The sequence below is a fragment of the Eucyclogobius newberryi genome, unplaced genomic scaffold (genome assembly GCF_026437365.1).
Source record: "Eucyclogobius newberryi isolate DKJ021-1_F unplaced genomic scaffold, fEucNew1.0.hap1 SCAF_2, whole genome shotgun sequence".
Lineage (NCBI taxonomy): Eukaryota > Metazoa > Chordata > Actinopteri > Gobiiformes > Gobiidae > Eucyclogobius > Eucyclogobius newberryi.
Genome location: NW_027315834.1, coordinates 6,564,034 through 6,587,743, shown reverse-complemented (window position 1 = coordinate 6,587,743; position 23,710 = coordinate 6,564,034). Strand labels below are relative to the sequence as shown.

The following is a 23,710-nucleotide window of genomic DNA, read 5'->3' as shown; positions in this document are numbered from 1 at the left end:
GTCTATTAGCAGCATGATGCTAACATGCTCTAGAGATTTTATAGTGAAGGTCTGAAATGAGCCCGAAGGACTCTGGTGAAGGTCTGCAGACTTCAAATCAGATTCATTTAGCATTAATCTAGCTAGAAAAAAAGAGAATCAAATGTCATCATTATTTTATTGGATTTAGTTCACTGTGCACATTTGAAATACACTCTAATACATCCGAGTGAAATAAGAACTGCTTATCTAATTAATCAATCACAAGCATTCCCAAAAACGTTGCAAACCTTATGCAGAAGACCTTTTGTTTTATCATTTTTGGCAACTTTGACAATTTCCCACTGGCAATTCCAAGTCAAATGTTTGCTGTTTGTGCTGTAGTTTTAGTTTAGACCTTGTTCTGTCGTTTTTGCCTTGTCTGGCTTTGTTCCTGTCACATCTGGTGTCAGCTCAGTTTAACCACAGTTTGTTAGACTTCAAAAACACAGAGGAGCAGTTTTTTTTTTATTGCTTATGCACATAGTTCAATACGGCTCACAGTGGCTCAGTGGTTAGAGTACTGGTCCGCCAACCTGAAGATCAGAAGATCGAGTTCTGTTGTGTCCTTCATCCGCATCGCTAATAACTGTTGTCATGACAATAAGAGGTCAAACTTGATTTTGATACTAAGTAATAAACTCGATTATCAATTCCAATGTCGATACCACAATGATTAAAAAAAAGCTAACTTTTGAGACATAAAAATAATTGTGTTTTTGTTATGTTTGCATGTGGTCAGATCTGAAGAAATTCATTCTTTTACTCAAACTAAATCAATACAATGCAAGCATATGTAAAGAGAAATTAGATATGATAGAAATTTGGACTGTAACAATTAACAAATCAAAACTAAATATTATATTTTTGGAACTGTAAAACATCTTCATTCAAAATGGTGTCCCAAGAAAAAACGGACAGATATTGAGTTAGCTTGTGCTGCAATAACAATGATTTAAGCACAAACTGGGCAATTCTACGGCACAAACAACATTATACCATGGTTTAAAAGCTCCAAAAGTCAATTTAGCATAACATGTTTCCTTTAAGCCAGCGCCTGACAGCGTGTACTGCCGTCTCTTTGAGCGCAGAGCCATTATTGAACATGCTTTTGTTTGATGGCTCCCTGATGAGCTGTAGACCAAAGCAAACTGCTCCTGTGAGATCACACACACACACACACACACACACACGGTATACTATCTGTATCATGGAAAAGGCGCGTATCGACTTTGCAGTAAAATGCCATCACCTTGACTGCCCTCTCCTCTGCGCCGTTTTATTACCAAATGTGTAATGGTGAGTAAATTGTAGCTTAAGCTTTCAGACCTTCTGAGGATGTTTCTTCTGAGAGAATTTTACTTTACTTACTTTTGATTTTAATGCATTTTCGAAGAATAATACATTCTTTACTAAAAATTACACGTTTACCTCTAATACAGCTATAAGAGGTTTAATGTTGTAATCCAAAGTGTGTCCTGTGGTGTGACATGAAAAAACACATATTTAGAAAGACAGTAACACAAAAACCAGAGGGAGCTCATCCGTCATTTCTGCTCCACGACAAATTCTGGCCTTCAGCGTTTAAGACACAGGTCAGAAGAAGTCATTATTATTTTTGTAAAATCCTACCAGCTTGATGTCCTGTGGTATGAAAAATTACAATTCTAATTCATAAAAATATATCCTTAGAATTGGATAGTTACATCATTATTTAACTAACACTATAGACATATTAGCTCATGTATGATATATCCAACATGGTAAATGTGATGCAGTGTGTCAAGTGATGTCACTGCGTGTGTTCAAATATCTCAATTTTAAAGCATAAAAAGGCACCACACCTTCCAACATCAAGTACCCTTAATACAGATTTTTATTTTCTGAAAACTTGACTTAAAATAATTTAATACTTTGACTATTGTAATGTTGTAATGTATTCATTTGATACATATTTGTTCGACTTTTAGCCAGACCACTTACATTAATATCTTCTCACAGATATTTTGTGTCAGAGGTGAATCATAATCAGTTTTAATTTTTTTTGTATTTATATGCTTTATTCAATTCTTATTTGATTCTTTATTCAATTCTTTATTCGGTTCCTCTTCTCATTGTGAGTAAATCTATTATCAAGTTTTATGTTGTCAATATGAAATGATTTGAACATGTTTCTTGCACCCTTGTCCTCTCTTTTGTATCCATGCTTTTAAATGTAGACTTGTCCTGAGATGAAAATGCTCTAACCTGTGTCTAAAACCTCCATTAGTGGTTGGCAGACACTTGCGGGAAAAAATTATATCTTCTCCCTGTGTTCAAAATAAAATACATGACATGCCAATTCACAGTACTGTACTTGTAAGCTCTCATGGTTGTCATGGGTTTATCAACACTGAACAGTATATTAGTAACACTTCCAGTACATAAAGTGTATACAGTGTGAATGACTTCTGTGAGATAAACATAGGGCCCATGTGCTCCAGTCAGTACAACAGAGTACTTCATACTGTGCATCATGAGCACATCGAACTGTGTACTGAATGTTCTTCTGAACTAGATAACTTATTGTACTCTAACTGTTAAAGGAGGAGCAATATCATTTATTTAGATTTCAGTATTGATCTAAAACTGTTTAATGATGAAACACGCCCACTGACTTCCTGTTGAAAACTACTGCGTCATTTCACTTTAGCAAGCAGCATTTATTCATTTTATAGCCATCATCATTACATTTTTTAACCCTACATGTTTGAAATTGAAAGTTTAATCTTTTGGAAGCTAATAATAATAATCAAGCTCATGTTGGGCAGTGGGCGGGGATAGACAATAGGTGAAAACAGCTATTTTCTGAGCACTCAAGCTCAGTTGCAGGTCAATACAGGATTACTCAAACATGCAGCAATCAATTAAAACACAACTCTGAGCTTTTAATGTTGATGAAAGAGCATCTGAATCAGGGATGTAAGAATGTGCAAATCTCACAGTATGATTTGATCATAATATGCATTTCAAGGTAGAATATGTATTGCAATTTTGAGAGACAACCAGAACTGTAGAAATTGTACTTTTGTCCCTTTGAAAATTAGTTTACAAGACTTTGGTACTAATCATTATTGTCATTTGCCAAATACTTAAATCAGAAAAGAGCTAAACAAATCATATTCTCTGCACTGAAATAGAGCAAACAAAACAATGCATTTAAGAAAATCTATGTTTCATTGTCATTTGGTGAATATGTACCAGTGGATTCACTTTGTCACTGCACCTTAAATAAAATGTATGGTTTGACCGCGACCCGCATAAGAAAAATGGATGGATGGTTTGACTGCACATTTCACTTCATTGGTGTTATTATGATCTTATTTCAAATTTTGCTTAAAACTGTACTTGTACTTGAAACTGACTTAGAGGGATAGAGGGATTCCTTTTTAGAACTCAATTATATATTTCAGTTTTCTAATTCTTCTTCTCAGTTCTCCTATTATTCTGATATTCAAAACCATGACTGCAAAAACCCCTTCCCGTTTTGAGCCAGCACACAGTTTTTTCACTGAAACATTGACCTACTAAGAAATAGCTAAGACAAGATAAATTAAAGTTTGAATTTTCTGCTTACTACAATAGTCTGTGCCCAAGAAGACATCATGAGAAAGCCTGGCAATCCTCAGTCCGGTCATTCTTCACTGTCGGGACATCTGCTGGACCCAGGCAGCCGGCCACTACAAAGATCTGCCTGAATGAACAAAGCACTATAGGTACTTTCTTCACCGAATCACAGGTTTTCTTTGTAGCATAGACATGTTTCCAAGTGTTCTTGATGAGGATGGATTGGTAGTCAGAAAACAGAAGATTTGTCACTCTACATGCTGTATGTCATAATGGGCAGCATATATGGATTTCTGAACAGCTGCTGTGTGAGAGTGAAGACGTCAGTATATTTTAAGGTGTAACTTACACATGTTTAGGTTTACTGGCTATTTCTGTCAGGAGAATGCAAAACAGGAACTGCAAGAGTCAAAACAACTCTGCCTGTACAACTACTACCATGACTACTATCACTTATATTACGTCTCACTGCTTACTGCTACTTCTACTACTTCTACTACCAGTGCTGCTCCAAGCCCTAAGCAAAACGCTAACCCTAAACCAAGGACTTAGTATGTAACTTTCTGGAGGTGGCAGGTCACCTGTATGATTAAATGAAGACCATACGTCAGAACATTTTACATGGAGACATTTTATTCCATACTGTGGAATGTTATTGCCAAAGGAACAACATTTCCATGGAAACAAGCAGGAGGCAGCTCCTCCAGGCCAAGTACGAGTCAGGTGTTTGTACTAGCAACATCCACAGGCACAAGAATAGTATTTGAAGAAACGAGCACGCCAACATATTCTAGTATTGAACATTGAAATGCTATTACTACTACTACTACTACTACTACTACTACTACTACTACTACTACTACTACTACTTTTGCAATACTAATCCATGATGATAAATGATTCTTAAAATCAATCTAGAACAGTTCTATTGTTTAAGCAACACAACGTTATGGTTTACTTGCGTCTGCTTGTCCCACTTTCCATGTCGTTCCCCAGTGTAGGACAGTCTGCAAATAGAAACTACTGAGTGTTTCCCAGGAGACTTGAAAGTGACTTGAGTTACATGCCGCACTTAAGGCCAAAAGGTGAAGAGTTGAACCTTCCCTTTTTCTACGTTGTAAAAAAAAAGCTGTCATATTATTTCAGATTTAATATCACAAGTTTCAACACAATAAAACGTAAAAGGGCATTTCCAGGAGAAAACGCTAGTGCCAAAGACGCATAGAAATGTTTAACTTGAATCAAATAGATCACTGCATTTGACTTAACTAACACCCACAGGTTATTAAACCTGTTTCAGTTAGAGTCTGCATTTTGATTTATATAACTGTTGCTTAAGGCCCAAAGTCACTGGGATAGGCTCCAGTTACCCGTGACCCCGAAAGGGAACAAGCGGTAGAAAATGAATGAATGAATGAATGAATGAATGAATGAATAACTGTTGCTCAGTGTTCCAACTAGATGTGGTGAAAGTACACTAAAATACTTTGAGCTATACAAACTTCTTTCCTGTCGTCTGTATTTACATTTGTTTATATTTTATTCCAACTCATAACCATTTCACTTCTAGTTGAATAAAGTCTCTTCAGTTTCATACATCAAAGGCAAGGCAAGGCAAGTTTATTTGTAGAGCACATTTCATACACAAGGCAATTCAAAGTGCTTCACACAGCAGGAGAAATGCATTCAAATCACAAAGAAATTACAGAAACAGAAATACAATAAAATTAACTAAATAAAAAATTTAATAAAAAAACACCTAGCCACAAAGGGTAACGTGTTTTCGGAGTCCAACTCCTTTTTAAATCCTTTTTAAATCAGTCCAACTGATTGTACGTACTTTTACACGTCGGACGTGTTTTGGAGTCCAACTCCCTTTTAAATCAATCCAACTGATTGAAAGCATGGCAAGTTGAGTGGTTAATAACTAATACAAGGAAATTACTTGCTAGTTAAATAAACTACAATTTGCTATTTGACTTAACTAAAAGAGGCTCTAATATTTTACTCTCTATATTGATAGAGACAAGATTAGGATTTAGATGTGCTGTCGTGACACATATTCATGTGCAATTACTGTCGGGATCACATGCAATGGTATTTATTTATTTATTTGTCTATGGGAGTTTTTATTTATTTATAGGAGATCTTCTACTGAAAGTGTTTTTCAGACTTCCTATAAGTGATCTGTTCTTCTGTATCTACCTCTGTATCTTCCTGCGTTGCACCAATGAAATTTCCCCATGTGGGACAATAAAGGAATATCTTATCTTATCTTATCTTATCTTAGATTTTAATCACGATTCAAGCAGTTAGTACCTTTCTTTTCTTTTCTAAGATGTGACAAAATTCATCTACTGCTTCTGAGAGTTCACGCTTCATTGAGTCTAAAGCTAAATTAAACTAAATGAAACATCCACGATTGGACATTTTCCTCAAAAGTACAAATTGTCACAGGAACAAGCTCACAATTCTCCATGTGTATCTCCATTTCCCATTAGCCCTGCTTTTCCCCCTCATCATCAGCTATCTCTGAGTTATACTTCAGTTGGTTCGTGCACGTTTGAACAACACCTTATCCAGGGCAACAAAGGCATCACTTCCCCCCGTGATTTGGAAAAGCGTCAGAAAGCAGACAGGATTGTGATTGAGCTAAAAGCCTGGTGAAAATTGCGTCTGCTGCGTGTGGACATTAGCTGACCTCATCTATTAGCTTAATGGTAGCTCAAACAGACAGTGGCCCGAGCTCCATGGAAACCCTCAGCCCTGTACGTTTACATAAGTTCACCGAGTTTGAACAAGACCCGGCCATCTTCTCTTGTCATTCAGATTCACACATTCTTTTTTTTTTATCATTCATCTCCCAAGGGTGTTTGAAATATCAATATGCAGCGCTAGTAATGATTTTAAAATAGCAGTCATTTTAGAGCAGTTGTTTTCAGTCCAGTCCAAGAGTTTGTTCTGTCTTTATCATCCATTTCCTTGTTACTATTATTATTACTTTTTTGCCGTAGCCAAAAGTACATTCCACATATACCCATCCATCGTTTCCATTGATGAAGTTGTATGTCCAAGTTAAAAAGTTTTAAAATCAAATGGAATAATCGAAGATGGTGGTGAACATTTATACCTTTCCAACAGAATACTTTACAAACATGCTGTTTTTCTCCCACTCTTCATCTGTTATAACACAATTTCCCTCTTTCCCCATTAATTGTTTATATATCCAGTACAACTGTTGTTCTTATTGTTAAGATTTGTAATGTTAGTTGAAATGGACCTGATAGAGCCTTGTTTAGCCACAAGAAACCTGTCTGGAATATGCTGCAAATACATTTTTAAGTTGATGGAGGAGACCAGTTATCCAAATGTTGCTCATGGTTTTAAAGTCTCTAAATGGTCTGTCTCCCTGTTATTTGCGGTAGTTATTGTCCCACTGTGTTCCTGCTCGTACCATGCGGTTCTCCTCTCAGCTCCTCCTGGATGTGCCCAGGTCAAAGCTAAAAAGCAGAGGGGACCGAGCTTTCTCTGTGGGGCTCTGGAACGGCCTCTGCATATTAGATCTGCTTTGTTAAAAATGTACCTTTTCTCTCAGGTCTTTTGATATGGGCTGAGTGATTATTGTTATGCACTTTATGTGTAGTTGTAATTGGTTGTATTGTATGTGTTGCTAATTTATTTTATTGCACTTGTCTGTACAGCACGTTGGGCTTTTAAAAATGTAAGTGTGCTTTAGAAATAAACTTTGACATTGACAATAACCAGACTGAGTGCTAGCCCAGGCACCAGAAGGCTATTAGTACTTTTTCCACAATTGTAATTTTTCTACAAACTTATGATCCACATATGTTGCATCTTGTAATTATGGCTTGAAGTGTTTTCAGTTGAAAACAATCACATCTTTGGAGTACAATAATGACACCACTTTCTGAGGCCATTGTGAAAGACAAAGAACAAAGAGACTTAATAAATGAATAAAAATCAAATACATTTTTTGCATTGCATCAGCCTACATTTGGACGAGATAATTGAAATATTTTATTAGTTTTTCTATCATTTAAGATGTAATATTATGGAATCAGAATTGTTTTTACTGTCCTTGAACAGGATTAACAAATCTGAAATCCTTTTTTTGGCACCTGCCGGCATATTGGTTCTAGTTGCTAATGTAAACAAAATGCAAACTCCAAGAAAATGTGCATTGACTGACCAGATTACCAAAATTCAATCACATTTGAGATGCTTTTGAGCTCAGTTCATAAATGCCTCTTCTAATTTTAAGTCCATAAAAAGCCATAGACAAAATGTATTAGACGATTTATAGTTGGCCAAAATCAATATGCTTTGGCTGCAAACATTTAACACAATAAAGTACATCAGACAGAATCATAGTAATAGCAGTGTTTAAAAGTAAAAAAAAATATGTTGTTATAAATGTATGGTAAACATAGGTCCCATAATCTAATACATTTCCATTTCATTAGTGCTCTTCTACTGTAAGCATCCATGCCTGTGAGCTGTACTGTAATGAAGGCATCTCTTGTGAGGGACATTTGAATAATGACTCCAGACTCTGTGCAGGTGGCCGCGTGTGGCACAGTTGGCTTTGCATCACAATGACCGTTCTGAGAGAGGCTTCCCATCGAGTTCCACGCGGAAAATATATGTTATCCCTTGCAAAATGCTCTTTTCCACTATTTCTATAAGAATGGAGAGTTACAGAGTAAGGGGGAGAAGAGCAGGGGAAATCTACTACATAAAGCATCGATTTGAGGGCAGATTATGTGACATTATGCATGGATGAGATGCATTTGACCTTCCCACAGTTCATGTCAAGTCATTGCAGAGTTGCTTCATGTTCTTAACTCAATAAAAAATTATGGGCACGCGATGTCATTCACAAACGCCATGAGGGGCTACAGGTGCTTTTGCAGTAAATATTGTTAAAAAACACATCACGATTTAATGATTATTCACGATGATCGAGACTGTGACCGAAAAACAGTGACATTTTTCATTTTCTTTCATTCCCGTTGTCTAATGTGTTACTATTCCTCATGTTTGTGACCAATTTGACAAAATATGGTTTTCTGGATGACAAAATTAATTTGACAAAAACTGACAGATAAAAGTGTGCTTTACTTTTACTGTATTTTTTTGGACTAAATGAAACGAAAATACTTATTTTGCATCTATAATTTGTTTTAGTTCTTAGGATTATATTATGAGCTGAACAGTGGATACTTTTTACTTTTACTTCACTACAATTGAGAGCTCCACTCCCCTGTATTTTTTAACTGGGCTGAAAAATAACAAATATTTTTCTCATGATTTTTTTGATCTGTTGACATGGCCGAGGGCTTTGTTTCTTTTAGCATGTTTATTGTGACATTTTACCTACTAAGTCTAAGCTTTGAGCAAAAAAAACAAAACCTATATAGATAAAAAAAAAAAAAAAACTTACCCCAGTTAACCTTTATTGGTGCTCAAAATCTTTGTAAAATACTTTTACTTTTTACTCTTAAAGTACATTTTTAAAGGTATACTTAAACCTGAATAATCTTGACAATAGATTACTCTGTGTGCAGATTAACTTTTTCTGTATTTAAGAAGAATCAACATCCCAAAACATGTAGAACTAAAGTAAATAGGATGTAATGAGAAAACTAGATGAGATAGCATAACTTCAACTCCCCCCTTAAAATTTGCGATTGCGAAGTGATTCCGACACACACAGGTTGTATCTATGTATAAAGAAGATATGGTTCCCACAGCAGTGCCTTTCTGTCGACCTGCACACATACACACAAGCGCACGCACGCAGAGAGCGCAGCAACAGATATTAATAACTCCTTATTAATATTCATCTGCAGTGAGAGATGTGAGTAACCCAGATAGCAGCGCCGTCTACCTGTCTCCGGCTCCCGCACATCACAGCCATTTGTCTCCACAAAGGATCTTTGCCTGCAGTTTGCTGTGTGCATATTGGAAATTTAGCTGACTCAATGGATGGGAATTTACTCCTGAATTAAAACATGTCTGTCCATTGGAAAGTCTGTATGCTTTAGCTTAAAAATAGTTTCACAATCAACTCATTTCCGGTGTTTTGTCCATAATACGTGTTTTGCTTTTTAGTTTAGTATTTACTTTCTATGCCTCTTTTCATTCTTACTTACCTACTTGATTACCTAAACACAGCACAATTATGGTTATGGTTTCATAACTCCATGTCTAAATATGTTTAAAGTCTAATCTAAGTTTGTACATTACATTTTGAGAGGAGCTAGGGCAAAGAAAGTGTGAAGCTCTAAATTTAACTTGAGGGTTTGGAGCATTTAAAAAAAAGACACTGCAGTACCACAGAGCGGCCACTACTCAATCTCACAGGACAGAGGCCTATTGTGCACCCATTTTTCTATTGAAAAATGGGTGCACAATGTAACTTTTCTTCCAACCTGCTATTCTACATGGAGATGTTATTGCATAAAATATAGTTTGGCATTATAAACCCATTTCCATCGAAACAAGCAGGTGACACCACCAGGCCAAGTTACAGGTCAAAAGTTACATCATTGGATATTAGCTACATTGAATTTAACCCCTCATGCTCGGACTTTTTCTTTATTTATTCAATTATTTCCACTATCTTATAAAAGGGAACTCTCAAGCTGCTTGAAAGGCTGTACATAAAAATAAAGCTGTAACCCACTTCTTTTAAACACTTTTTCCCCCCCAAAGCAATCATTCTGGAAAGCATCAGGGTCAGCTTGTACTCTAAACCCACAAATGAAAAAAAAATATCTTTAAATGAAATGAAAAATTAATAGGACTTTTATATGGATTCCGTCTGGACATTTTTGCTTTATTACAAGTCCCTAAAACTCATGTTTAGTTATTTTACCCTCAGCTTTTAAAAGAGAAGTATCAAAACCCAACAAACGCTCAAACTAATGTCAATCAGACCATACCTCCAGAACCCAGCTTTACTCATTCATATATTTAACAAAGAAAATCGAGGAGGGATTTAAAATCTGAATTTAAGATCTGAAGCATGTTTCTACTTATGTTCTCCAAAAGGATCAGGAACAGTTTCAGTTTGACAGTTTACACTGTTTGACATTCTGCACTCCTGGATTTGTCATGAATCAGAGTGAAAGTATTCGGTTTCTGAAGCATTTGTTCAATACCTCAAAGTATCATAAATTATTTGTTTAAAGGTTAGTAGTAGAAAACCTAGTTTTTATGACAAATCCTGCACCCTGATTCTTGTTAATGTTATATTTTCTTTATCGCTTCTTCTGAAAGTCCACACTTCCTTGTCATTGGTTGAATCCATCTGTCACTCACTCTAACACATGAGTGCTGAAACCTGTATTTGTAAGCATAGAGCTGCATAGTACAGTAATGTCTCTTGTACATCATTTCGGAATGTTGAATTCCATGAAACTCAAGAAGACAACAGTCAATCTCTGCCCTGTGAGTGTTGTAGTAATAATGCAGATACTGTGCAGCAGCGAGCGATACAGCAGTGAGTGTAGAATACCACAGCATTATTTGTCAGGAGCTCATATCCCAGAGCATGTCACTGTGGCATCTGTCTCATGGTACGAGAACACACAAACACGCCTCCTTCCTCCAGCAGCTCGCTCCTTCTGATGTTGTGTCGCTCTTTTAATGAATAAATCCATGTACAATCACCTGCTCTAAGTGAAAGAGCGATCCGACAAGATGATGTCCCGTGAGCGGTGACTTTGTGCACATCATAAGGTTATCATTGATTCTGTTGTATTTATCAAGAGGGTATTTACATTCATGAGACAAAGTCATTCACAATGCAAGGGTTTAAAGGAGAACTAAGAAACATTTGACCTTATTGAATGTCTTTGGAAGTCCCTGTGATGGTTAAATATGTATTTCCGGGCTGTTTGAAGTGCCCGTCGTCTCCCCCTGCTGTCTCTGAACGGAAAACCAGCTGTGCAACATGGTCGACGTCCAGTGATAGAAGAAGTATCCCAGGTGCTATTTTCCTGGTCATTTACGGTTTATCGATGTAGATTACTTGTGTTTGGATTATGGTTAGTTGGGACTTGAACTCAAAAAATGTAGGCAATGTCACCATAAAATATGCCCTCAACCGGTCTGGTTCTAAAATGTAGTAGAGAAAGTACAGATTCCTGCTCTCAGATGTAGTGAAGTAAAAGTAAAAAGTATCCTCTGTAAAACTGACTTGAGTGAAGTACAGATAATCTAATGTTACTTAAGTGCAGTCTTTTCCAGTTTGTTCTTTGTTACTGCTGACATCGACCCTGAGAGAACTCTCCTGACTCTGTTGGTAGGGTTCTGTTTAGTCCTGGTTTAGATCTGAGTTACCCCTCATTTAGTCCTGATTTGGTTCTCATTTGGAAGTGGTTTTGTTTACTCGTGGGCCATGGCTTAATCTTAGTTTGGACTGTTTTTTGATATTTTTTTCATTCAAGCTTAGATCAAATGGTCCCAAAATTGTCTTGATTTTTACGTTATTTCATTCCAGTCTAGTCTAGTCCTGATTTACACCTGATTTTTAGTTCCATCATGGATTCGTATTTAAATACAACAACGGTGCTTTCTTTTACTGGCTTTTCCCGTCAGACCTTCAAATCAGATGCCCTTCCTGAAACACTTCTGCACTGTGTTTGTGCTGACACTGTGCACTTACATTCACCAAACACTGGTACGCTATCATTTTTATTAGTGTGACTTTGAGGGTGACACATCTGCTGGGTAGAAATAATCTTAGCCTCACAATGCTATTTATAATGACAAGGCTAATGGGGGTTAATTATGCTAAAAGGAGCCAGTCGCCCTTTTGGGAAACAACACATTTTTCACTGTATTTGTGAACAAAATGTATTTTTCCTTCTCCTATTTTATTCAGAAGAAGGTGGAATAGGAAATAATGTAAATAACATAAAGTCACACAAATGTAATGATTTGTATGACTTTATGTTTCAGTTATGATTGAGTTTTATATTGTATTTTTGTATAACCCACAATCACCACAACAGAATGAAGTTCAAATAACAATCTAACAAAACATGTACTCACATTTAAGTCATCTTAAGAGCTTTTAAATATGTTTGTTTAAATAGTTTGGCAATAATGTGATTTAAAGTTTATAGCTATATATTAAAATTATTTGTCACCAGAATGTTTAAAATTCCAGAATGCAGAAACAATTTGGCATTTCCCAGGTAGAAATGTTGCATCTGTATGGCAAATATAAAACCTTTGACCTTTACTAAAAATATCATTTGTGGTGTAGATTGTTATAAAACTTCAGATAAATATAAAAAAAAGTGTTTTTCTGGATGTTGTCATGCTGTAAAACTAATTCAAATTGTTAAAGAGCCTGTACCTTATTTTTAACTATACATTATGATTCAATGTTCAGTGCACCTTGACCAGGAGTCTGGGATAGTATCAAGCAGGAGTTTTCCCATGAGTCTTAGAGAGCAGAACATGTGCCTGATTGGACAAAAACACTTGACCCTGTAAATAGCTTCTCTATTAGTTATTACCCGACAAAATCAGTATACAATCTGAAATATGACCTAATGAATAAACTCAAATACATTTCATAATAGTTTATAACCAGACTCTTACATCACTTACACATCAAATCAAATCAAATCAAATCAATTTATTTTTGTAAGGCCCAAAATCACAACAACAGTTGCCTCTGAGGGCCACAGGGAGAAATGAATCAACAATGTCTGTGGTGGCGATGAAGTCAGACAATGTCTGTGGTGGCGAGGGAGTCAGACAATGTCTGTGGTGGCGAGGGACGATGTCCCAGGGTCCTCTGTCCTTAGACTCTCCTTCTCGGCCAGGAAGTGATGATAGCTGCTCATTTGATTTGTAATGATGCATTTTGAAGATTTGGACACACATTTAAGTCTTTTCTGATATTTGATTGGAGGTAAAAGCTAGAACGTCTTTTTCCATTTTCATTTCCAGCATTATTCCAGTAAGTGTAAAGGGGTATGTGCAACTTCTACCTGTGTTCAGACATGACATTTCACCGGTGGCTTGTTTTGGCACTGGTCTGTAGACGGTATGGCTGTAAGTGAGAATAATTGTCAGTTATTTAAAAAAAAACGACACACTAAAGGAGAACTGATGCGTGAGCGAGAGAGAGGCAGCGGACCAGAAGAGACAGAGAGAAATGGACAGATGAGGAGGGCAGGATGAAAGGGAGGGACGAAGGGGAAGATGAACTCGTCCTCCGTGCCACTGGAGGGAGTGACAGCTGTATGGATTAAACAGGAGAGGGAAGGAGACAAGCTTAGGGGAGGAGGTGTGGAAATTGATTATTGATGCTGTAAACCCTCAAAGACTCTTATTTTACCAGGGAATGTTATTGGCAACTTTGCACCTTTCTCCTATGTCATATGGTCTTATAAGGAAAATACAATATGGGTATGCCCTTTTCCTGTACACAGTATATAGTATAAGTATAAAAATAAATCAGTTCAACAACATAAGGAGTAAGGAAGGCTTTTCTTAACATTTATGTACCGGTAACAGTGTGTGCAACTCTTTTTGTTTGAGATATTTTTAACATTGCTATGTCAAAAATATCATGGCCATTCCATTGTGTAACTGTTCAATTTTAGGAATATATTTTATTTTTTATATATAATTGTAATAATTTGAATTGTATTTTATTTTCAGGAGATAAAGCTGTAACACCGTAGGACATCACAAGTTTTGCACATTCAAGGTTTTTCAGAAACGTTGATTTGCTTCATGGACAGAATGTTCCTTTTAGGTAAATCGATTAAGCTTCATTTATGTGCTTTTAATAAACAATACAAATCGTTCAAATCATTCAAAGCAAAAACAAATAAATTAAAAATGGAATTAGAATGTAACTAGAACATGAATAAATATGAAATTGTAAGCCTAAAATAAATAAATAGACTTAATAAATAGTGCTGAAAAAAACTTGCTGTGAAGGGGCTTGTTTCTCCACAAACTTGACTTGTAACTTTTCTGGTGGAGGATCTGCCACCTGATTGTCTCCATGGAGATGTTCTTACTTTGCATCTAACATTCCAAAGAATGTCAAAGAACAGATACAGGAGTAACGCAGGAGATGAGCCGCTCCCAGGACTCTTACAGCAGATTTAATCAAACACTAAGGTGGGTCTTGCCTGCTCTTCAAAGTCCTGACAGGCTGTGACTAATGACTCTATTTCTGCCGTTGTTATACTTATACATTGTGACATGAAACCTTCACACACCTAACAGCACTTTATTGCATTGTATCCCATTGAACAAATAAGGCTGTGTTTGGGTGCGTGCTCTTGTAAGTACGGAGTGCACTCACAGTCAGAGCAGTTTACAGCCGAGCGCTCGCAGCAGTGATAGCATCTTCCTCCAGTCTTTATCATTAAGTAGATAACTGTGCTCTGAATCTGAGCTGTTGAGTCTGCAGCTCCGCTCGGTCCACGAGATAAGCTTCTGTGTTTCTCTCTTCAAAACGTTGTGTCGCACAGTCACAAAAACTCATGGGCACAACGACGTCAACCTTTAGCTTTCATTTTGTATTTTCAGCTCTATTTAAACTCATAGTATTCTCTTGCAATGCTAACCAGACCTTCAAATAAATCAAGAAATGTACTCTTGGTGGTGCAATATGTAAAAAAAAATCCTTACTTTGTCACTTAAGGCTTTATTCAAAAATTGTTAACAAACTTGCGGTAAACCAATTATACATTTTCAAGTTTTGTAGTTTCAAACGGCTAATAAGTCTAATATTTTTCTGGCTTAATTGTACAATATTATTCTTGTATGCAAAGAATGTGTGAAGTGGAAAGTCAATACGTGTCTGTGTCTGCAATACTAAAACATGCTCATTTATTCTGTGTGCAGTCCTGACTTATAACCCTAAAGTTATAAAGTACACATTAAACACTAGCATAACTTGTATAGTTCTATGTTGGAAAATGAATTGCACTTCAATGAGAATACAACTGACAAAATGAGGCAAAACATGTCAAAGTAATGCAGTAAAGACAACAATGAATGAGAGCGTTGCACTTTGGCTTCCAAATACAGCTGTTACTTGAAGTATCAACTAATAGAAAAAGTATTTTTTTAGGCCATAAAACCCACTATTAGAGCAAAGCAAATGTTTATGACGATAGACTTTCTCTGACAGGAGAAAAGAGAGGATTAAGTGATGTTTGACATTCTAAGCCCTGGGTTCACCCTTACTGCCTTCTTATCTTCTGCTGAGCTTTATCCTCTATTGAACCTGCATAGCGTCATTCTGGTCATTTTTGTACTTTTATTTACACAGGAAATTCTATGTGCTAAGCTTTTTTTTAAGGATATAGGCGTTTATCACTTTTGAAGTATTTTGAATGAACACTAGTGAACATTTAGTATCTTAAAATTGTCATTGGTGTAACTTTGGCACACTGAAAACTCTCTGTTGTGACGACCGGTCCGGATTTGAAGTGAAACAAACTATAATAAACTTTGTACTACCTATGTAGTAACAATCCTAACATTTAAATCTCTTGACAGACAAAAAAGAAAAAAAAATACAATTCTGGGGTTTCATTTTCCTGTTTACTTTTTCCTATACACAATATATGTTTTTGTTGCTTTAAATAGGCAGGGCAGTATTGAATGACTTTCAAATAGAAATCTAAACATCTTGATTATAAAAAACTTGTGCAAATGACGATGAACCGTGACAAAAGAAGAATTACTATACTATACTATAGTACTATATGTGGTCTTATAGTAGTTCTGATAAAGCCCAAGTCATTGTCAAACAATCCAGACATTTTTTTAATACAGTATTGATATTGTTTTTTGCCGGAAACGTGACTAGAACGCCATTACCTTCAATCTGGAAAGACTCAAATAGACAAAAACCAATGCATTAGGGGGATATTTATTATGATAAGCTGGTATATATGCACTTTGACCCGGACATAAGACAATTGTACTGCATGTGAAGGCGAGAGGTTGAATAGAGTTTATGGAAATGGATTTTGTCCCGAGGCTAGACTGGTGGTGGTGAAAGTCTAAAGCGATGAACTGATGATGTTGGAGAGAGAATGACCCACTGATGAGGCGGTGAAGGGAGCAAGAAGGTTGTGTCATGTGCTGTGTCTCACTTCAGGATCTGCATGCTCCGAAGGCTATATTTGAAGGCCGGTTGTGTCACTTCCTGCGCGACAAGGCTGTCCCATTTCATGCAGTCCACGAATACGGCCGGCTAATGTGACCTGCGTTTCCGCGGAGATCGGCCGTGAATGAAGGACACGTTTTAGTACACTTCAAGGCCTTGTATATCCCATAAGGCACTGCGCGACGCTAGTCAGATGTTTTTCTCATAGCCGGAGCGAAACAGCCCTTCCCGACAGCGGAGGAAAACATGTAAGTACAGGCACGAGTGTAAAATAATTGCATAACGCTACCAAAACTGTAAAAGAAGTTTGATTTTAACTATACATTGCAGCTAATAATGTGTTTTCTGTAACACATTATAAAACCCCTTTCTGAAATGAGGACGGCATATTTCATTACTTTTGTTGAAACTTCTAGATTATTTTGACCGTTAGGCCGCGGTTATTTTATTACTTGGTTTACGGATCCGCCGCACTTAGATTATTGATTTCTACTATATAAATAAAATGAATTGTTATCATTTTTTTTTAATAAGGTACTGCCGACAACGCAAAATAGCATTAAATGAAATATAAAAAGCGGTAATAAGTAAAAAAATAAGAGCGCCTAGATCCTGCGGGAGTCTGTGACTGAGCCTCTCCGTCCTATGGGCGGTCCCAGCGAGAGCGCGTGCGCCTGTTTCCCTGTCTGCTGCGCGCAGACAAATCCCAAATCCCTTATATCGCAAATATACATTCTAAACCCGTGTACCACATTTTCTCCAGCGCGTTTTGCCGTGACTAAGGGTGTACACTTAGAAGCGTCAGTTCTACCAATGCAAAACACGCTAAATCTACTGTTACACGCTCCTGCGCGCCGCGTCTCCCCCCCCTCCTCCCATGGTGCATTTTGGGTAAATCCGGAAGAAAAAATCTTTTGAAACTGAAATTATATTTATATTTCGTCCGCCTGTTCAATTATTTAATTTAAAAATCCGTAAACCAAGTAATCAAATAACTGCGGCCTTATCACTGGAACATTGGTAATTATCATATTTTACGAGAGCTGAAAATAATATTTTGTTCTAGACTAGATTTGGGTGAGATGTATCCCAATGTTTTATTCTTGGTGCGTGCTCTTTTTAATACATCTATGCACTGAATTTGTACGGCGTTAGTATAAGCAGCAAGTCTTGGTTGCTGAGTCCTTCGGATCATGCAGACTCGGAATTGAGAAACAGCAATGAACCGGGAACTGAGCGGTGAGGTGGAGGCATGGATCTATTATATCATGTGGAGGGCTGTGTAAATCTAGCTGACTAATTCTGTGGTACGTGAACAAGTAACAGCGCCCACTGCAGTAGGGCAGGATTATTGTCTTCCAGCCTGAACCTTAGCTTTAGTTAACACCTATGCAGTCTCTTTGAACTATACATGAGCTATATGTGTAAACACCACAACAGTTCTAATTTTTTTAATTGTGTTTCTGAAACTGCATAAAAAGGTTGTAAAGAATTATTTTAAAATTCTTAAAATTCTTCATTAAATATATTTTTGGACTGAAATCAACCACATTAGTTACCACATAGCTGCTTAGCCCCCACCATGACTTTAAAGTCTATTCCCATTAGACTACACTTTTCATGAAAAAAAAAAAAGGAATATGATTCAAGATTTTACCAAACATTTTGCATGTTTATACTGTTACTTCCTGTTACTTAGCAACCATATTGTAAATAAGGGGCGAAATCCAAATCCAAATTTTAAAAAATACAATGATTATTATTTGACAAATAATTACACCTGACAACACTTTATTTTGTCAAATGATTGTTGAAACTGTCATACAATTGTGTAAGTTGTGTGCAAAGGTTCTCCGGATTTTTGATGCACTGTAATTTTTTTCTGCGTCCTCCTGTCTGTCTGAGGCAGTCGGATCTCTCCTTCACTATGGAACTCCTCCAGGTTTCTATTTTTCCCAAGGAGGTTTTGTAGTTTTTCCTGGCCGAGAAGGAAGGTCAAAGGACAGGGGATGCTAGGACACTGCAATGTCCCTATGAACATTGTTTAATCCGTTTTTTATTTTTATTTAATTGAGGACATCACAGAGGTGGAGGTATTCTGTTGTAGAACTCAACACTACTTCCTGTAATTTTAATTGTCAAATTTTCCTCACAAACTGCAACTTGACTGATGTAAAAAACTATGATAATGAATTGCCACAGGGACTACCTCACAAAACAATTTCATAATTAAAATAACACAAGAAACAAAAGAATCTGTCATATGGGCGTTAAACTCTTTGACATTTTCAAAAATTCTATGGGAAGAATGAATGGGAGACTTACTTCTTGATCCGTAGCGTGCTTCTAAGTGCCAGGACTGTTGAGCTCAATGTGAATAAAACTTTGTTTCAATGCATAAGATTTCATAACAAAGACGAACAGCTATTTTGTATGTTGAGTCCCATTCAAATTTAAGATGTATTGAAATAATGAACGTATACAATTAGCATATGTGCAGGCTAGCAGTCATTCATGCATATAATTAATAAATGGCACAGCAGGAGCCCCCAACTGGTCTGTCACTCCAGTTGTGTGTTAGCTAACTCAAGCATGTAGCTGCTAATGTGGTTATGGTAATGTTGAGGTAATTAAACATCGAATGCACATTCGTTTTACCTGTACATTTGCTACAGTGTACTTTCCACTTTCTGTACTATTTGTACTGTGAATATTAGCTGAGCCTGAAGTTGGCTAGTGTTAGCTTTCAATGCTACAAGCAAAAAACTTGTGAGTCGATTCATATAAGGTGTGTGTGTTACCACTGTGTTAGTAGGATGGATGCTTGTGGAAACAGGTAGCTAAATATAATCCTGGTAAAATTGGGCTAACTAGCTATTTTCGACCATTAGCGTTTCAGTTTACTGGCCTCTACAGTAGGAATAGATGTTGTCTGTGTTATATACTGTATTTATGCATTAAGGAAGAGCCTGAGCTTCAAGTATGTTGCCCAATTACATTGTGTTTTCGAATCAACATTACAGTAGTTTAAGGATAAGATGCTTGTTGAAATGTCAAAAATAAGGATAATAAGGATTCTGGTCTAGTTAAGCATAATTTTTGGATAATCCTTTACTCTACTGGACTCAATGTTTCAATTTGTCGAGGCAGTGAAACTACACAGTCCTGGGTATTTGTGATTATTATTATTATTTTTTAAATAACTATGGATAGTAGACATTTAATCGAATGGCATTTATACATTCACAAAGAGTAAGCAAGAGTCAAAACCAAGGGTATGGTTAGTGCATATTTTGACCTTTTACGTGGTGATATGATAGTATGTGAACTTTGTGAGGACTTTCAGTATTTGCTAAACTTTCAAATTTCTAATTTAGTTGGTTTGGTTAAAGGTGGAATGGATGATTTTTTGGCCCAAATCTGAGTCTTGTTTCCTCGTGGCGTGGACTGCCGATTAGTCCTGCCACGTATCAATCATAGAACGCACCTACTGCTCACCTGCAGCCTCGTTCTGGCTTGTCCCCAGGAGAGCAGAACGTTTCCCTGTGTCTAAGCGCATGGATCTATCATAATATAGTTCCCTCTGTACAGGACAAAATTAAGAAAGAAAGAAAGTTCGAGCTGACTCAGAGGAAGATGGAAATCTACGGAGACGAGAGATGCGATGCGTTAGCGCTAATAAAAAATCGCACGTATAGCATCGAGGCTTTTGTGTGCGCCCGCTCGAGTTCTCAAATCGGCGAAAAATTGTCCATTACGCCTTTAAGTAGAATTTAGTTTTTTTTCTCTTGGTTTGTATGCATTGCCAAATATATAACAGTACTTTTTTATATTAGGTTTAGGTTAGTAAGGTTGACCTGTAATGGTATCAAATAAGACATTTCTCATTATAGTACAAATGTGTATAATTCTGCTATTTATTTATTGCAGCTAATGTTTTTAACACTAATGTACATGTAGAAAAGGACTTACTGGAATTATTCTGCATTTGGGTTATACTTTCAGTGACATAAAATAGTTTCAACATTATAGTTCATCAAGACGTTTTCTACACTTCAAATGTATCATCCTGACAGCTTTTCATGCAACCTTCCATCACTATGAATTTTTCCGATCCTTAATTATTTCCCCTTTTTTATGTCCGCAGGCTCCGACTACTCTCCGCCCCCGCCCCTGCAGCGAGCTCCTCCCCCGGGGCTGACCGATGAGCACAGTGGCGGAGGTGACCATGACGGAGGAGGGGTCAACCACGGAGTTGTCGGCGTGGTGGGGCTAGCTCCGGAGCACATCCCAACTCCCGGAGCAGCGCTGAGCTGGCAGGCGGCCATAGATGCGGCGCGGCAGGCCAAGATTATGGGCAACGCAGCATCTAGCGGAGGGGCGGGGCTTGGCGTGGGAGGGGGCGGACCCATCTCCACTGCCAGCTCCACACAAAGGAAGAGACAGCACTACGCCGCCAAACCCAAAAAACAGACCACGACCACAGCCACGCGACCGCCCCGCGCTCTGCTCTGTCTCACGCTGAAGAACCCCATACGAAGGGCCTGCATCAGCATCGTAGAATGGAAGTATCCTTTTACTAATGTTGTTACTAGTCCTGTGAATGTCTATCTCTGGTTTGGCACTGGTTCACTTTGGAGCGGATTGGTAACTCCAACTGAACTGCACTCAGACCCTGAGTGGTTCTAGCTTCCAACGTGGTCTGGCTCGCTTTGGTTCCAGATATACTTTAGCCAGGAGGAGGAGCTACACACCAAAGCAGGGAGAGGGCCAGGGCAGGGCACAAGCCACCCCATGTGCCACCCTACTCAGAGGGGCCTAGGCAGTATCTTGGGTGTAAATAACTATTTTGTTAAATTATACTCACAGTATCACACCAAATTTAATGATAATGGATAATGACGCGTGCTTGCCCCTATGACGCGGTCTTGCCCCACCGCCCGTCAGTTTGGAGATTCGAGGAAAGGAGATAGTCTGTAATATAGCTAAACACTGCGGGAATCAATCAAAAAACACTCTGGGTACATATATGAAGCACAAATAGCAATGTAAGAAGGTTAAAAGCGCTGAAAAGTCGATTTAGCATGTTATGGGACCTTTAAACTACCGTGGGTAATTCATATGCTGACAAAGCTAGCACACGTTAGCGTCATCTGTGTCTTGTTTAGCATGGCACTCATGTCATGACTCAAAATATTATATTTCCAGGTCATAATGCATCAAACATGATCCAAACCTAATGCATTACATAAAGAGACATTAAAACGCAGCGTAGAGGCTTTTCAGAGAAAGCAAAACTGACAACAATCTATCTTTAGCCACGTCTCACAGCGACACAAACTTGGAATTACTAAACGTCTTTTTGTTAACTGCTAAGATTGGCCTTATGATTCTAAAGCATAATCCAGGTACAATTTAGGTTTAATTTAAGAAGGTTGAGTGTGGGTGAGGTGTGTTCTGCGAGCTAGGACCTGAACACGGAGACACATTCCGCCATCACCACAACCGTTCCAAAGCTAAAGCTAACAAGTTTGAATATCGGCCCTTTGGCCATTTGTGTGGCCAAAAACACACCACAATTTGAGTTCTCGCCTGTTCCCTTGTTCTCTATTCCATTCAATATTTCTTACCCCCAAAATCGTGAGAAGGGTCATTTTATCCCTCTTTTACATCTCTCTGTTGTATATGTATTTGCCGTAGCTCTTCCTAACTGCCAAAGCCTCCTTCCCAACATGTACCCAATCCTTGTAGCTCTCTCTTCTCCCCTCGTTCCTCTGTCAAAGTCTTTATTCCCGCTGTTCATCCGCCCGGTCCTTTCATTCAATCCTTCTTTTCCTCCTTTTTCTCTGCCCATTTTCCTAAGCTTCTCAACACAATGGCTTCACTCCCCCTCAGGGTGCTGTAGAAGGATGAAAAGAGAGAGAGAGAGGGGGGAGAGAGATAGAGAGAGAGAGAGAGAGAGAGAGAGGGAGCGAGAGGGAGGGAGGGAGGGAGCGAGAGGGGGGAGACTACTCAAGTTACTTTAATCAGAGGTTTGTTTTAACACAATCTGACAATAGATAACTGATTTAACATTACTGTCACAAGCTAGCTAGCATTTTAAGTTAGTTGTACGATTGTTTACAAAATGTTAACGGGTCTATTGATCACAGGGACTTGTTTGTTGCTTAGCAACTGTGGAACAATCTTGGCTGAGTCTACTTACAATAGTAAAAAGTAAAAACCTTAAATAGTTCTTATTCCAGGAAAAAGGATCTGCTTGTAGGCTTATGGACATTACTTGTCTAATTTTAAATGCAGTGTGCTTACTCCAATGTCATTTGCTTATAGATATTTTAAATGCTGTACATTGAAAACAATCCACACAATCGGGAATAACAAGTCAATAAATCAGCACTTCTCCAATGTGGATTCATACTCTGATTTCTTTTCAATTAATATATGTAGAAGACAATTCCTTTCTGCAGGGCACAAACATGGGCCTTATCACCTGCTGCGTAATTACAGCGTTTAAGTGTCACCGGCTCTTTGCAAGGTCAATGTGAGCGACAAGGAGAGAACGAGTGGGGGGAGAGAACAGTCAACTACAGCCTGAACTGTGTGTGAAATTATAAGGCTGAATGCTGCATTACTGTACACATATAGGTCCACTCGTTTAGCCTACAAACTGTTTTTATAGATTGTGTTTATACATCTAAGGATGACTCATTTGTAGAAATGCTCCGATATAACCACACTTCCAACTGCTAACTGTGTGCATTTGCCCATTGTGACTTGTATATACTGTATCTTGGAGTAATCTTTCTTTATTCTCCTCTGTTCAAGGCGCCATTGCCCCCATTTTCCACAAACCATGAGACGGACTTATTGTACTTCATTCTCTGTAGGATTCAA

The 23,710-nt window shown here is 37.7% G+C and overlaps 1 protein-coding gene across 1 annotated transcript in view; it reads left to right on the top strand.

Annotated features, from left to right (window-relative positions):
• cacna1c (calcium channel, voltage-dependent, L type, alpha 1C subunit) overlaps nt 1–23,710 on the top strand; it is a 305,644-nt gene that overhangs the window by 72,980 nt on the left and 208,954 nt on the right. Inside the window, exon 2 of the mRNA XM_072455203.1 lies at nt 20,964–21,384. Within this exon, the coding sequence (XP_072311304.1) occupies nt 20,964–21,384 (421 nt within the window). The remainder of the gene's footprint in view (nt 1–20,963; nt 21,385–23,710) is intronic.